The sequence below is a fragment of the Teleopsis dalmanni genome, chromosome X (genome assembly GCF_002237135.1).
Source record: "Teleopsis dalmanni isolate 2A chromosome X, ASM223713v2, whole genome shotgun sequence".
NCBI lineage: Eukaryota > Metazoa > Arthropoda > Insecta > Diptera > Diopsidae > Teleopsis > Teleopsis dalmanni.
The window spans coordinates 69257491-69274234 of record NC_051848.1 but is presented as its reverse complement, the minus strand read 5'-3'; the positions used below and the strand labels follow the sequence as shown (position 1 = coordinate 69274234).

General features: G+C 29.2%; 1 protein-coding gene across 2 annotated transcripts; it reads right to left on the bottom strand.

Annotated features, from left to right (window-relative positions):
- Nucleotides 1-1696: 1696 nt before the first annotated feature.
- On the bottom strand, nucleotides 1697-15562 carry LOC119687736 (congested-like trachea protein). Of its 2 annotated transcripts, none has more exons than XM_038102173.1 (5): nucleotides 15413-15562; nucleotides 12460-12613; nucleotides 11965-12397; nucleotides 2135-2314; nucleotides 1697-2065 (listed from the first exon to the last, which is right to left on the bottom strand). In XM_038102173.1, the coding sequence occupies exons 2-5, from the start codon at nucleotides 12571-12573 to the stop codon at nucleotides 1878-1880; spliced, it is 915 nt and encodes a 304-aa protein (XP_037958101.1). In that variant the 5' UTR covers nucleotides 12574-12613; nucleotides 15413-15562; the 3' UTR covers nucleotides 1697-1877. The 2 variants fall into 2 exon arrangements, with proteins under 2 accessions (XP_037958101.1, XP_037958100.1); XM_038102172.1 differs by lacking the exon at nucleotides 15413-15562 and adding an exon at nucleotides 15171-15256.
- Between the last annotated feature and the right edge of the window lie 1182 nt (nucleotides 15563-16744).

Below are 16744 nucleotides of genomic sequence, written 5' to 3'. Positions count from 1 at the left end.
TTTCTCTCTTATAAAAAAAAATTTTTTATACAATTATAATAAATGTTTGTTTTGCATATATTGTCTTAATCCATGATCTTTGTTATCTTGGATTTCTTACTTACCTATAAGTAAGTAACAACCCATTATCGGGTTTTTGCCTGACGCTACATGTCTCTCCAAACGCCTCTGCATTATCTTGGAATAATTTAGACAATAACAATGTCTAAGAACTAAAAACAAGTACAGATTCGCGATATGCTTAGATAAAAACAACGCACTCCTTTTATAAAATATTATAAAGTTATCAAAATTTTTAACAGTCATAGAAGATAAAATAACATGTATGGTGAATCCCCATTCTCAGTTTTATTTTGTTGATCACTAACATATAAAAACCAAGTCTTTCTAAAATTAGAACCAAAGTGTTAATTTCAAAGCATTTAATGCATAACAAAATCAAGTTCTAAGTTTTGGATGTACAAATTTCTAATTCTGATTTATAAGCGTTTACTGTATATGTGTTTGTCTTTATGTAATACTTAATTAAATTTATCTCATATATATCTCATATAGTTAATTAACATTACGTACTTAATTATCACTTTGAATGATTTTTTCTTAATGAGCCGAAATTATATTTCTTTAATTGTAAAAAACCCATGTGCATACTGAACGTGTTTTGTAATTGATAAAACCAATGTGGAGAGAAAAATAGCCTGTAAAACAATCTAATAAACTATCTAGTAAAACAATTCCATACCCATCCTTAATCTGCTCTTATCCCCTAATAATCCCCTAACTCTTCACACTTATTATACCTAACCATATCCTAACCCATGAATTCTTCTTTATAATTTCTTAATATTATCTGCCATATAGATCTATAGATATTTTCACAACAACAACAACAACGTAAAAGAATTGATTCGATAGTTTTTAGGGAAATATTATATCATTCATCAACATTATACTGAACCAAAGAGAATAAATTGGACTTAGAAGCCATAAAAAATGGTAAAAAATTGTCAACGATATACAAAGTTTTAAAATTTACTTAATAGTTTTTTTTATAAACATACAGTGTTTACTACTCAAATAGAGTTGAACGCGTAACAATTTTTCTAGAGAGTTTTCACAATTTTAACACATTCTGTGGTTATTAACCAATCCATCTTGTTAAATGGCAAACATTAAACAAACTGAAAATTAAAGTATTATATTAGATGGTAGCTTCATTTGATATATGCTACTGAAACATAGTTATTAAAGCAGGAGACCTCGGCAACGCTACGGTTCGTCTATCGTTGTTGTTGTTGGAGCCCGCAAGGATCTGATGAGCAGTATACCTTGTAACGTCTTGTGAGCTTGTAAGAAATCTTGTTAGGATTACAAGATGGATACATAAGTTTGGATGTGGATGAGTGGCATTTGGGATAATGGTAGGGGGAAAGGGAAGAGGAGAAATCAACTTAGGCCCAGCCATGGAAACCTAGAGGGTGAGGGTGAGTCCAAAAGTCAATTGGACTAAGATTTGTCTGCAGTTGACCTTCCGTCGACACTGGTATAGAAGTTATAAGCCTATTAATCCAAAATGTATGGTAAAAAATTTTTCACATTTATAACTATATGAGAAGCTCATAATAATATAAAATTTGTATAATATCAAATAAATAAATCAAAATATTTTTTAATTTCATTCTAGGTACAAAAATTTATTAATTTATTTTTCTATTCTGTTTCACAATAGTTTTCTTCAACATTTTAAATGGTCTAACTATGAAAGTACAAAAACTTATTTAGTTTTGCATAATTTTATAATAAAAGTAATTAAAATTCTTCAAAAAATCTAAGCTCTATATCATCGCCTTAAATTGTATGAACTGTATTACTTTAAACTAGAAATTTGGTGCCACAGATCTAAAGAACTTATTAGCTAATTCAATACCAAAGAAACAGGCAGCATTGGCGGGGAAGGCACGTAACATAATCGGTGTCACACCGCGATACAAAGCTAATGGACCATCCTTGACAATAAGTTCCTTAAAAACACTACGTACACCATGTTTATATTTTCCCTCAGGAGCTGAAAGACACAAACGTATTGATTAATAAAAATCACTTATTCTACTTTTATATATAGTAGAATACTTACCGGTTTGCAGTCTACTCTTAAGCACATCAGCTGGCATACCCAAAATCCAGTATGAAATACCAGCAAATCCACCAGCAAACAATGTTGAACTCATGCTTACATGTTCGCTGCCCGACTTTTCCTTTGCCTTGGCTTGTAAGTACTCATATACAAGGAAATAAATGCCGTTTGCGGGTATATCTTTAAATATATTTATATACTGGATTATATATATCTGAATTCAACTTTGAACTCAATTTGTTATCAACCCATGATAGCTTTTTGCATTTTATATGAGATGAGGGAATTTTGAAATAAAATCTGGAAAGGTTTTGATGAAATTGTTAATTTTATGATGCAATTTAAACAAGCACAATTAGTAAAAAAAAAATTAATAAAAACATATGCAACCTTTTATTATACAAATTATAAAATATAAGCAAAGCTAATATTAATTAATATTAATTGATGTTAGATCCTGATCCTGATGATGACTTTCAAGGAGAGTCAAAATATAGAATATATTAAACAATATTAAACAAACGTTTAATTTTAATATATATATAAAATATATAAAAAAAATTATTATTTATAATAATACATGCAATTATTATTATTATTATTGATATTTAATTTTATAATGCAATCAAAAAATATATAAAGGATAGAGCCCTGAAATTATTTACGAAAACTGACAGGCTTAACAACACCGCGTTATCGAATCTCAGAATGGTTACAAGGTATGCAGATCTATCGTCAATTCTGACTTAGTCTGAGGAAGTGATAAATTTCAGTCAATAATCCAGTCAAAGCGAGAGGGGTTATGAAGAAACCTTGCAGTTAATAGAGAGTAAAAGTGCTCAAGTTCACTGACTCAACTAGCCTCAACATAATAATATAATACTATACTATAAAAATGGAATAACACAATAACAATGTAACATATTAAAACTGAAAATATTATAATAATCGAAAAGCAATTAGAGAATGTTTTAATATGATATATTGACTAGAATGTAAACCAAGACTCAAAAAAAAAAAATATCGATAGGATATTTAACTAACTGAGTATTAAATATTGACTCCGTGCAGAATATGTTCTAAAGAGTTATTCAACTGTTAACAATATGAGGAGTAATGAATATCCGTGGCTTATCCTTTTATACTGTTACCTAATTATGATGTAAAAGCTTTACAAAAATTTTAAAATTACATAACTACAGATGAAGATACAATAGCAGTGGAATTGATCAGATATGATGATCATACTGTATGCTATACCACAGAGCAAATAATACGAGATGCGATAAAAGAGTAATGGGAATTTTTAGTTTTTCAAAAACTTCATTTATTTCTTCAATGTATACAAATATTCTATCTTCTACAAAATAAGTAGACCCTCTTCAATATTATGCAATCGTAGAAAAACTCTGTTGAAACGCTTTGGACACGCTCTGTAACTTCACTTTTATTTTCTTCACTCGTTAAATATTTTATCTGAAAAAGGATGATTGCGGCAGTACAGTTATATTATGTTTCGCAACAAACTATTATATTAGCAAAAAATTGTCTATAGCCGGACGTTTTATGTCCAAAATATTCGTAAAAATCGCTTTACAATTGTGCTTCACAACAATTTGATTTCTGCAGCAACCTATGTAAAGATATTTAGTTTTAACTAATGATATTTAAATCAACCACAATCTTTTTATTGTACTATAATTTTTCCACGATTTTATTATATAGCAGACGAGAAGACCTGCTTCATTCTCATGTCTTTTAAATCTTACTGAAATCTTTTGTGGCATTTACACTATCGTTGCCTTCTTATTATTTTAAATAGTTCGCTGCACTGAATTTCGTTTTTAACATAAAATTTGATCCAACATTTTGTACTATATATATATATCTTTCTCGTTTGCTCGGTGAACACAAATTAAGCATTGTAGTTGCCTGATAGGTAACATAAACGTTACTAACAGAACCAATTTATGAAAAGAAACCCAACATGATAAAAAAGATAAAGCACGCGCAGTTCTAAAACGCTCGTTACTTATGTAGAGTATAAGATAAAGAACGGAATTCTGGTATTATGTGTCTAATACATACAAAATAACAGAAAAAAAATTTACTATAATAACTATAGGGTAATGACTTTTTTGGATGTAGCTTATTATATTCTAAATAAATATTTTCAGATAAAATGTAAACGCTAGCTGAAGAAATACTGGAAAAATATTAATATGCATTCGGGAAGTAGCAGGTATTATTTATCAATGATATGTCATATCACGACCTACAAAAAAAATACCGATTTTACACAGAATTAAACCAATTAATTGATGTAAGACGAAAATTGATAGACCTAAGATTTAAACAGATCAAAGCAAACACTGAAGCAAAGCGAAATAAAGAACATTGAACATTTCAATAATGATTGGAATAATAATTGGTCCACTAAATATATTCTTCTGACTGTGATTATCATATTGACCCACGAAGTTTCTAACATTGAGAACATTATTCAAAAAGGAACTACCGTATATATTTCAGCAATGCTATTAAGAAACAGACACTCGTTATTACAAGATTTTTAAAAAACAAACCATAAAATTTAACTACTTAAAAAACAATAAAAACTACAATTTCGTTTATCACCTTACAAAAGATAATAATCTATAGGTGGTTTGGATGTCGTCACTTAGCGAAATAAATTCCGGAAAATGCAAGCTGCAATAATATGATATTATACTCCAAAACTCCGATTATAAAGATTAAACTAAGAAATCAAAATTACTCGGACCAAGAGCCCATGAAGTTTTTATAGTATTATGAGCTTTAAGGAAAGTTTTTTTACACACTACACCTTTCTTCGCAGAAAGTTAAATTTACTAATTTTACTTCTAATTAGAACATTTCACAGAAGAGACTTAGGTATCTTTCTGCAATAAGCTGCTAATCTATATATGTATATACTACAACCTATAGGTTTATACGAGCTTATGAGAGGAAAGAAAGCTGACAGGTTAACAATATTTAAAACTAAGGTCATCTAAATCAATTTTAGAGTATATAAGAAACTGATGAACCAACTAATAAAAAATATTAAAGCTATTATAACAAAAACCACATTTGTAACCAGATATATTAAGACTATCTAAAAAAAGAAAGCTGCAAATAGTATTTAAAAACGAAGTTTTAAGACCACAGAGAAGAAAACTGCAAGTACAAATGGATAAACGGAGAAACAACTGGAGAGCGATGACAAGAAATAGAAACAGAAATGAGAGATTAAGCTAAATATAGTGATATCATCGCGATATAATATAACGCAGGTATAAATTATATAAATTTAAAATTATAACTACAGTGAAATGTAATTTTATAATATAATAATTAAATATTACTAATGTATTGTTATACATTTGCAGATCTATTAAATTAGAATTCAGACAATTGTGGCCTTCCAACACATGTAAATATTGCTACAGTACAGCAGTTAGAACCAACAATATATCTTTGTATCAATCAATATTGAACTAGAAATAGTATATGAAATATAATAATATCAACAAGCCTCATGAGACTAAAATTAGTGAAAATTATATAAGGTTTAAGATACCTCGATCTAAGTAAACCACAAGAAATTGCTTTAGGAATTCATCTATTCAATTACAAGCACATCCATACTTATGGTATTTTTGCTTGCATATTGCGTTAGAAAGGTTGGAATGGTCTGCATACTATTTAGTTAAGCCAGAGAAGTATTAGGAATAGGTGACTATATTACATACACTAGAGTTGTATAACACAAATTTTCTTCTATAGACGCCTGAGAACAAGTAAAACATATTATCGCAGTGATAAATGAGATGCGATAAACATTAATATTTAAGGAAAATTAATGATAATTCATTATCATTCATTCCGCGAAAATCGTGAAATAGTTTCTTAAGAACAACAATAAAATAGAGGGGTTTAATTCGTAGTATCTCCCAAGTTTGGCATATGCAAGAGTATCGTATTTGCATCAACTTAAAAGAGGATGGTAGCGAACAGTATCAATTGTATAGAAGATTCCACTCCAAACAAAACAACAGAAATTGATATATACCTATTCTCAATCTGCAAAATTTATATCTGGTTGTATGAGTTTAAAAAATGACTAGATGACTGGTTGTATTACTAGAAAAAAAAACAAACAAAGAATTTTTACATCTATTGCTATAATCACCTATTCAACCAGCTGAACATTTAAATCCTAAAATTTGACCGAACTCTGCAAAAAATATTATAAAACTCGGTTTCATTTAAGTGAATTGGAGTACACCTCACAAGTCTCCATATTGGTCATGGGAGCTATATAAAATTAAATTTTTATGGACATTTATTATGATATTATGATAAAATTTAAATAAAAAAAATTTAAAACTTTTAATACTTAAACTAAAAAACTATTTACACTTGATTGTCTGGTCCAGTAGTTTCTTCCACATTCAGATTGTTCATTGGACTTGATAACGAGTGGGATCTATGTTATCTTTTAGGGGGCTATTTGATTTTGAATTTGTACATAAATTAATAATGAAACATTAACTACTAACATTTTATAATGGGTAAAAATATAAAATATTGTGTTAAATAACACAATACCTTACAAAGTAAGTTTTTATCAGAAATAATATAAATTATTGTTTCCAATTCTATACTAGCATTGATTTTATATATAACAAAAAGTTATAATATAAATTTTAGCAACATATCAAATTATTTGTATATATTTTAACTTAAAAAAATTAACAAAAATGTTTTCTGAGATATTTAAATTAGATAAATTAGTTAGACGATCGCATTAGATTTTTTAGATAACTAAATAATCAAAATATACAATGTTATAATTCCTTAAATAACGAAATATATGTATTTGTTTTTTTTTTGTTAATTTATTAATTTTATGATTATACTTTATCAAATAATGTTCACATAACAGAATATCGTTTAGCTTTAAAATGTTACAACACATACTACATATGTTTACTATATTTTGCTACTAAATAATTCCTAGGCAGAGTAATATATACATATACTAGTGTTCGTATAAATAAGTTTTTTTTATATGTAAATCCATATAAACAGAATCAATGAATGCACCATAAACATTAACAAAACATTTCTTTAACTTAAAAAAAAAAATAATAAAAATCCAAGAAATGATAAGCACATCCTTTACTTCGTCACTTCCTCAGCATTTCAAACAAAAACATGCGAGTACATATAACGTTCTCTATACTTTATCTTTTAATTATGTTGAATTAAACATACATGCATTAATTTTAGAAAAAAAATAAATATATTTTTATGGTCCGTAGTAGTACGTCGGCTTTCAAACTCGCAAGCACACTTTGTTTCAAAAATTTACCCAGCAAACAAAATAAAAAAAAATTATAAAAGATACACGAATACAAAAATTTGCATCTTTTAATAAAAACTAAAAAATAATAATAATATAAAAAACAAAAAAAATATAAAAAAAATGCATTAAAACATTTACAAATAAATGCTAGTTTGACTCACACCACAGAAATAAAAAACCAGGATTAATATCTGCGAATCTACATGATTATTAATTTTATATATATGACAAAATGCAATTAATTTCAATATTATTTGTTATATTTTTAATTGTGAGTAAAGCACATATCATGTTGAATAAAATTAAATAGTTTATATGCATAAAAACTTTAAAATAAAAAAGGGGTTTTTATTAAAATTAATCAAAATACTTTCACCAAAAAAGTAAAATTTATATTTTAATTATATTTTTCTAAACAAAAAATTTAATTCTAATTTGCTTTATTAAATGTAAGAATTATACAAGGTCCACATGTTCTAACCTTTTGTACAACAGGGATCTACTCTAACTAAAACCAAAATATGATCTATTATACAACAAGTCTTTACTTCATTTTAGTAAAATCGTTTGATTTTCTATCGACCTTACGAACGCGCACACAACTATGGTATATACTTCCTAACCATACAATGTATACATATGCGAAGCCATTTTCTAAGTACGAAGTATCTACTTCACAAAGGAATAGCCCGACTGACAAAAATCAGTACCTTTTGTACTCCATCTACGCTACTATGTACAGCAAGGATCTACTTTCAGTCAACCATATTAGTTTGTTGTACAATAAAATATTGTTATGTGTATTAATAATATAGATTATCAATGCAAAGTTTCGCTTTTGGAAACTCAACCGATTTAAACCATACAAACTATGCATCCCATATTTTTTAACCGGTACTGTATATTGTGGTTCGCGTCTATGTGCCTGGACACACTAAATTAATTTTTAATCTTGATGGATTGATTTTTACTTCATACTTCACTAAATTAAATTCTTACACTTGTGTCTACAAATCTACAAATGTACTAAACTATCAAGGATATTAGTCTAGTGTGTCCAGGCACTATGTGACATTGCAGTAGCGCTGAACACACTGGATTATTATTTATGGGATTTTGCTTGAGACCTCAATAAAGTTTGCAAGTTGTAAATTCGTATAGATGAACTATGCTTAATTGTGTGTGTGAAATTTTGTGTGTAAGAAGAAAAAACGAAAAAATATTTATTTGATCATTTGCTTCAATCACCTTCATCCTGCCTTAACAGCATTTTAAAACGATAGCAATTCTAAAAATTGTTTTAAAAGTGTTTAAAAAAATCGGTTTTAATTAAAAGAATCAGTTTTGTGTGCCTGGCAATAAATAATTTGAATCGTTAATATAATTTATATTAATTTAAAATATCCAGCTTACAAAAAGAAAACTATTTAGTTTCATTGACACACCGCACATTTTTGGGAATTAGTCTTGCTGGATTAATTTTTGTGCTTGGCTACACTTGATGAATTGCGCAAATTGAAAATGTGTGTACATGAATTGAGCTTGATTGCATGTGTTTATAAAGCAAACAAAATCGAGTTTATAGAATCAAAATTATTATTTCCATTCAGTTTATTACAAAGTACGAAGTACATATATTCTTCTAAACTGTTATATAGCAAGGCTCTATTGTACAGAAGCTTGTATAAAGCTTGATTTAACTTGTTTATATCTATTCGACATACAAATTTCTTATGCACTATTTTCTTTCCTTTTTTTTCAAATAAATATAATACAACAATTTTAGAATTTATTATACATTTTTCGTATCTCCAATTAAAGCAAAATGGTACTACCCGACAGTTGAGCTCCATACACAACAATAAGTATACCGGCAATGCTAATGGTAACCAACAAAAAGTAGTCAAAAACTTTGCTGGCAATATAGTTGAGCCTACACTGGAAACCAAATCAGCTGAACTAGAAATTGATACACTGAAATGTCCGATCGGTTGCGTTTGCCAGTATGCACATTTTATGGACTTGCCTATATCACGTTGGATAGATTATTTGCAAAAGCGCGAACCGCGACGTAGTAGCTTAAGTTCATTTGAAGAATCTTTAGAGGAGCTAATCAACAACAATGAAGCACTGTATGATGTTGACGAAAACTTTTTGTTCAATCCATATATAAAGCAAGCAACTTGTATACTACAGGTTGACGATGACCCTGCTGTATTAGTCAATAGTCTGCCGCATGACTTGCAAGCATTAATTTTATTATATACCGGAATTGGACGCAATAAATCAGGTGAGGAAGCGAATTGTCACAACAATATTTCACATATATCCAATACTTTTCATAAAAAAATAATATTTGTATAACTCAAATATTCAATAATATTGGTATTATATTTAACATACTATTTCTGTTTTCCATCCATTGAAAGTAAATACAAGTGTATTGAAGCCCTTAAATCAACTTACAACATTAGAAATCCGTGGCACCGAAGATTATACATTTAAGCTTATATTCGATGAGCCACTAAGTTTTTTACAACACGCAAATTTCGAATCTATTATGCTATCGGGTAGTGAAAACTCAAGACGACCGAAAAATTCGGTACATCCAAGTGATAATTTTGATTATAAACCGAAAAGTGAATTTCGCAGTTTACGGGAAATGGACGACACGAAGCCTGAAAACAGTAATAAATTGTTACATTATGAACTCTTTGATGCTTCAAACGAAATATTTGATAAGGCTGAAGACACTCTTAAAATTATTGCATATGAAGACTACCTATTGGAAGTTGAAAAATCGCGTAGAGTAAGCTTTTATGGTTGGGATCATTTAGAAGTTCTGCGTATTCATTCGTGCCATCTAAGTAAACTACGTTGGGAAATGTTTGATGGTTTGGAGTCATTAGAACATTTATCGCTTGAGCGTAATAATATTGAAATAATTCCGCCGTTTGCTTTATATGGGGCAAGAAATATCAAAACGTTATCATTGGCGCACAACCATATACATGATTTGCATTATCGCGCACTTGCTGGTTTACTTGAATTAAAATTATTAGATTTAAACAACAACAAATTAAGCAAATTGAGTGAACTAAGTTTTCCACCGTTCCCTAAACTAGAGCTCGTTGACTTCCGCAACAATCCAATTAAATATATATTTCCAGCAACTTTTTGGGTAATGAATAAAACTCGTTTAATGGATTTTGGATCATCTGAACAATCTATAGAAATAATGATCAACATGCCTTTTGAGTCGTTGGTTGAACTGAAGGAATTAGTAATTGGAAATATGAGCATAAATAGCCTGGACCATAATGTTTTTAAGGTATTTACAAAATGTTAAAATATATTGTTGTATTATATGTTATTCTTCTTCTAGGGATTGCAATCATTAGAGAAATTGCAGCTAAGGGGTAATATACGTAACATAGAATTTGACGCGTTCGCAGCTGTTACGGAATTGAGAGAACTTGATATAAGCTACTGCCAAATACAAGATCTTTCAATGGACGCATTTATTGGTTGCAAAAAATTAAAAATGATAAATATGGCGCACAACAACCTTAGCTACATTCCACCTGGATTATTTGATGACCAGTCTTTACTTGAAGAAATATTTTTACAGCACAATCAATTGTTAACTTTGCCCACAACAGTTTTCCAGTTACCAAAACTGCGTTTAGCAAGACTTCACGATAACCCTTGGAAATGCAGCTGTGCTATGAGAAATTGGCGTTCGAAAACAATAAATCGGGAAACTGGATCGCTTGTTAACCGATGCGTTACCGATTTTATGACAGGAAAGAAAATAAGCTGTCGCAGTGTGGATAGTTACGAGTTAAATATACATTATGCACCACGTTGTAAGAACTTTAATGGCAGAAGTGTATTTTACGTATTGCGCAAGCAGCTTCAATGTAACGCTGGTCGTGTAGTACACACCCGGCGGACAAATCGAAAACTAACAAAAGTAACACCGCAGAGAAATATTACCGATTTAAATTATTTCATTGAGGGCACGGAAATTTCAGCTGGTGATCCACATAGCAGTAATCGTTTAAAATGGCAAATCGAAAACAAACAAAAAATTCAGCGCACAATGGCTTCACATAAAAACAGTTTAGATTATGTTCTAAAACAAGAGCAAAAAAAAATTGCACACAATAGACACAAATTAGTTAAATCAGCAGCAACAGCCTCAGAAGATGTACATATATCAAATGAAATTTAAACTTGAGTATTATACGTTTCAAAATAGTTTGCTTAACATAATTTCTATTAAAAATAACAAGCTTATTTTTAAATTTTATAATCTTAATGTCTAGACTGAGTTTAGAACGAACAACAAAATAAAAGACAACCACACAATTATAAAAAATAAACAATAAAATTATAAATGAAAAATATTCACACAGATTGGAGCTATACTTACCTCTGAGCATTGTTGCACAACTTCCTTTGAATATACTACGAATGCCACCTTCTTTGTATAGTTTGATAGCACAATCCACCATACCATGATATTTACGTTCACCGCCAGATGCCTGCTGTACTTGAAGCAAGCATTTAATGCGCTCACCGGGTGCCATAATACAAGTAGAAAATAATCCCGAAAATCCACCGGCAACGAATATTTGAGTATATGTCAATTTCGTATTATCACCAGTCTGTTGAATACGTTTTCCGAGCGCATAACCAGCAAAACACATGGCAAATATAGGCGCAACACCTGTGAGCGGTGCAGTTATACCCTTATAAAGGCCACGTACTCCCTCATTTTTAATTGTTTTTGCCGCACAATCAAATGTTCCTCTATACAATGGAGCTTCTCCAGGTTTAGGTGTTGGCATTGTCTGTAACCGCACCTTAAAATGAAAAATGTTTTGAAATACACCAATGTTGTGATTATATATATCTTTTTTATTACTTTTATCGTATCCAATGGATGTCCTGATAAAACATTGCATATGCCACCGAAGCCACCACTGAGAAATGACTTAATCGGATTCGCTTTGCGTTCTTGTACTGGTGCGTCAGACATGTTATATATTATTGGACTTTTGAGTACTTGTAAATGTTAACTAAAATAAAAGAAAATTGCTATTTAAAATTTTTAGACAACGTAATATAATGAATACAAATGTAGATACAGGTGCTTCAAACAAATGCATAAGGATTTCTTTAGAATTCATTTCTCTCTTTGAATAATTTAATTATTTAATACTATATTTTATCTTATCAATATAAAATGTCAATATCAGTGCAAATGAAACTTCATAAAAAAACATTATCTCAAATAAATCACGTTGCTATTATAGTAGTTCATCGACTATAAAGATGAGCGGATAGAAAAAAGGTTTCATGAACGGATGGGTCTACGTCCCAGAGCCACTCGTCAATTTCGACCACTAAGTGCCGTTTACCACCCCCTAAAGAGACTATACATTCCACGCGAGCTACAACAGCATGAACAACATAAGCAGATCTGGATTATCAAATATTTAACCTAATAATATAAATTTTGTCAGTATCAAATCAATTGAAGACACAATGATAGGTCATTTCCAATCATTTAGAAGTTTGTTTCACATCAATCCCACTGTTATTATAACAATTCACCGAGTGTAGAGTTGCGCAAGTCTGGATTAACAAATTTTTTTACTTATTAATATAAATTTAATCAGCATCAAATCAAATTAAAATCACTATTATAGTCAAATCATAGAAATTTATCTGAAATTGTTGTTATTATGAAAGTTCAACTATTGAGTTATGCTCGTCTTAGTTGAGGTTCATAACAAATAGTTCAGTGACTTAAATGCGGCTACCGGAACATTTCTATGACTATGGATTGTTAGTTTAACATCACAAAAACAAATCCAGATTTAACGGTTATTTTTAAATTTTAAAAAGATAAAAAGATAAAGATACAATATCCAACTTTATTTTTGCATAAGTATAGAGAAAGCAAATCTTGTTGTTCTAAACACGACAAATTCACCCGTATTGATTTTATGACTTGGTTCCACTGAGGTAAGTTTTCTAAACTTAAGTACGGATTAAGTTTGATTCCTACCATAATTACCACAACATCCTACTTTAATTACAATCATATGACGTTTTCAATTTGTAAATCTGAGGTAACTTTTTTAATAAATATTCACTTTTAGTGCAATTTTCATTTTCGATTGGTAAATCTGGGGCAAAATGTGTAACACTCGAAATTCATTCTCTATATTTTGATAAAGTAGCAAGATTACCCTGAAATTAACAGCTGTTTTATATGATTTAACAGATAAAAAAGTGTGATATGTTTCCACAATTTCACAATTTGATTGTTTGTATTTGACCGTCATTTTGAAAAAAGATATAAAATCAAAATAATATCACATTTGGGTGCAAATACAGAAGAAGATAGATTTTCCAATCTAGAGTTGAAAATTTTAGGGTAAATGTTGTGTATAGCTAAACAGAAAAAAAGTTAGTGTGACACATTAATTCAATTACTTTATTTACTAACATAACTATTAAAATTTTAGATTATTCTAAAAATGTTCCATTTGGCTACAAAATTTGACAGATCGACCATCACCATCACCTATCCACATCCTAACCCATGTATATGTCTATGTAATTTCTTTAATTTTATCTACTTTTTGTAGATTTTTGCGGCCTACAACAACAACAGCAGTTAAATTTTTGCAATTTAATAATATCGTCTTTTTTACATATTTACTAAATATGCTAAATCATTAATTTTTTAAAACTGATCGAATCTACGTGGCTGAGCCACTCATTCACATAAACTACCAAGTCAGAGACCTAGTATTTATATAGAAAGTATAGGGTACAACAACAATAGCAACCACAACAACACATTTATTTTTCAAACTATGAGTCTCTTTTAGTACCAATGATAAAATTAGTAGCTTAATAGCTTCGCTTTGACTACTTTTAGTTGAACCGATTATGGTACATAGATGGGTTAAGAAATGTATTAATTAACTAGACTTTTTGCTGCTAGTGATAAATATTATTTGCATGCACCAATCTGAAACTGAAACACAAAATTTATTAAAAATTAAAATTAAAAACGATCTTGCAACTGTCACATTGTAAGAATTTTATTTTAGGGACTGCTGAACCTTTTTGATCGTATATTTTTTGTAAAAAAACTTGCACTGGCAACTACTCGTAGCCAAAATGTTTGGTGTCAGTGTTTGCTGAACTTTGGTCTTTGCACCAGCAGATCTACGATATGCTTTACCTAAATAAAAACAGAACTGATTAGGTTAATCTCAAAACACATCGACAAAATTAAATATTGTAGACACAATAAGTAGCATTAAATTGTTGATTGCTGAACCTGTTCCAGTCTAGTTTTTCTAATCAGACTGCCAATGAAATCAAACACGAAATGAATAAATTTATCTCATAGATAAATAAAAGCAATGTCATATACAAGGAAATACACATCGACTTTTAAGAAACATCTTAAATATTTTGACATAAACAATTAGCCACTAACACTGAAATCGAGACGGGTTCATTTCATTTTTTATTATAATACACACACAATCACACTCACAAATTACTTGCATTTAAAACGGTAAATACATTAACTAGATTTAACCACACCTGTTGACAGCAAAATCGAAACGTTCCCACCGAACTGTGGAACCAATCTGATTTAGCAAATTCAAGAACTCTGTTATCAGCATAAATTATCTAATGTTTGACATCGATACATGAGTGAGCGGAACAAAAGAGAAAGTTGTTGGCTGACATATGTACATATATATGTTGATCCATGCTTTTTCATAATTTAGCATCTCACTTACATTATTAATGAATACATTTCACAAATATATTTTATTTACCTAATAAAAACACAATTGCAATGTTATGCAAAGTCCTGGTGTAGAGTTCAGCTATTTAGTTGTAGTTTTAAAAGCCAGATCATTTTCAGCAAGTACAATTTCTTAATTTTGTAATTATTACAACGATTAAATATATAATTAGAACCGGCAAGAGCAAAATAAAAAGAATAAACGATGGTATTTTTTATACAACTTATAAAATATGTAAACAAGAGATAGAAAGACGAACTACTTTAAGCTTTCATAATGGGGATGCCAGACAAAAATTATTTCAAATTCAGAAATTGGTCAAAATTTTTTATGTTACTGTCATTTTAACGCTAATGTTAACATATTTTGATCATAAAAGCTGTTATTTAAATCGACCAGTTTAACATCAATTTTAGTAATAAACATAGCGTTTAATAAAAAATTTTTTTTACAATTGAAATGGAAGTTCTATAGCCAGCTATGATATATGTGCTCTACTAGATGCAATAAAAATAAGTTTTTATTTACGAAAAAAGGGTTTTTGCAAACAGTTATCCATATATAAGTGGCTATTATAAAATGTCTACTGATAGGCAATGAGTCGATTGGTACTCAAATTTAGTATTAGGCGTTCTCGGTGGCTCACAAGTATGGCAAAAAACACTATTGTGTGGCAATACTATATTGGCTATGTAGCAAACACGGGTATTACACATCATACTTGCTTGCTGACTTGGTATGATGGGAATTGCTATTACACAACATTCACTGTCATAATAATATTCTACAAACATTAGTATAAAATATAGTAATCGCTGAAATGTCAACAGTGGTGGACATACATTGTATCCTTTATTCTGAATTAAATTAAATATATAATATAACTTACTAAATAAATGCAACTTTTTCCACATATATATTTTTTATTGTAAATCTTCTCTAAAAATGTATATGTACGTATATAAAAATGTGACATTTTTAATAGTTGCAAATAAAATCACATATATTTTTATATTCTGGTACTATGAGAGTTTATCAATAATTTTGTTCATGTAGTTCATTTAAAAATTTATTTATTTATAATGTTGAATATTATTCTTCACACACTATATGCATATTTCCGCAACAATACTTAAGCGATGATAATACAAATTCTTTATTAATGAATAGTAAAAAATATTAGGGATTATCATTGCGTATATAATATTATTTATATTTTTATTTCGAAAATTAGTTATAAAATAAATTGATAAAATTTTAGGTAGAGTTAGTAGTAAAACTTATACATATATTTTCAAGTATAACGCTTAAATAATGTAACATAATTTTGAAAAATCAAAAATAATTTTCTACAAGAAGAAA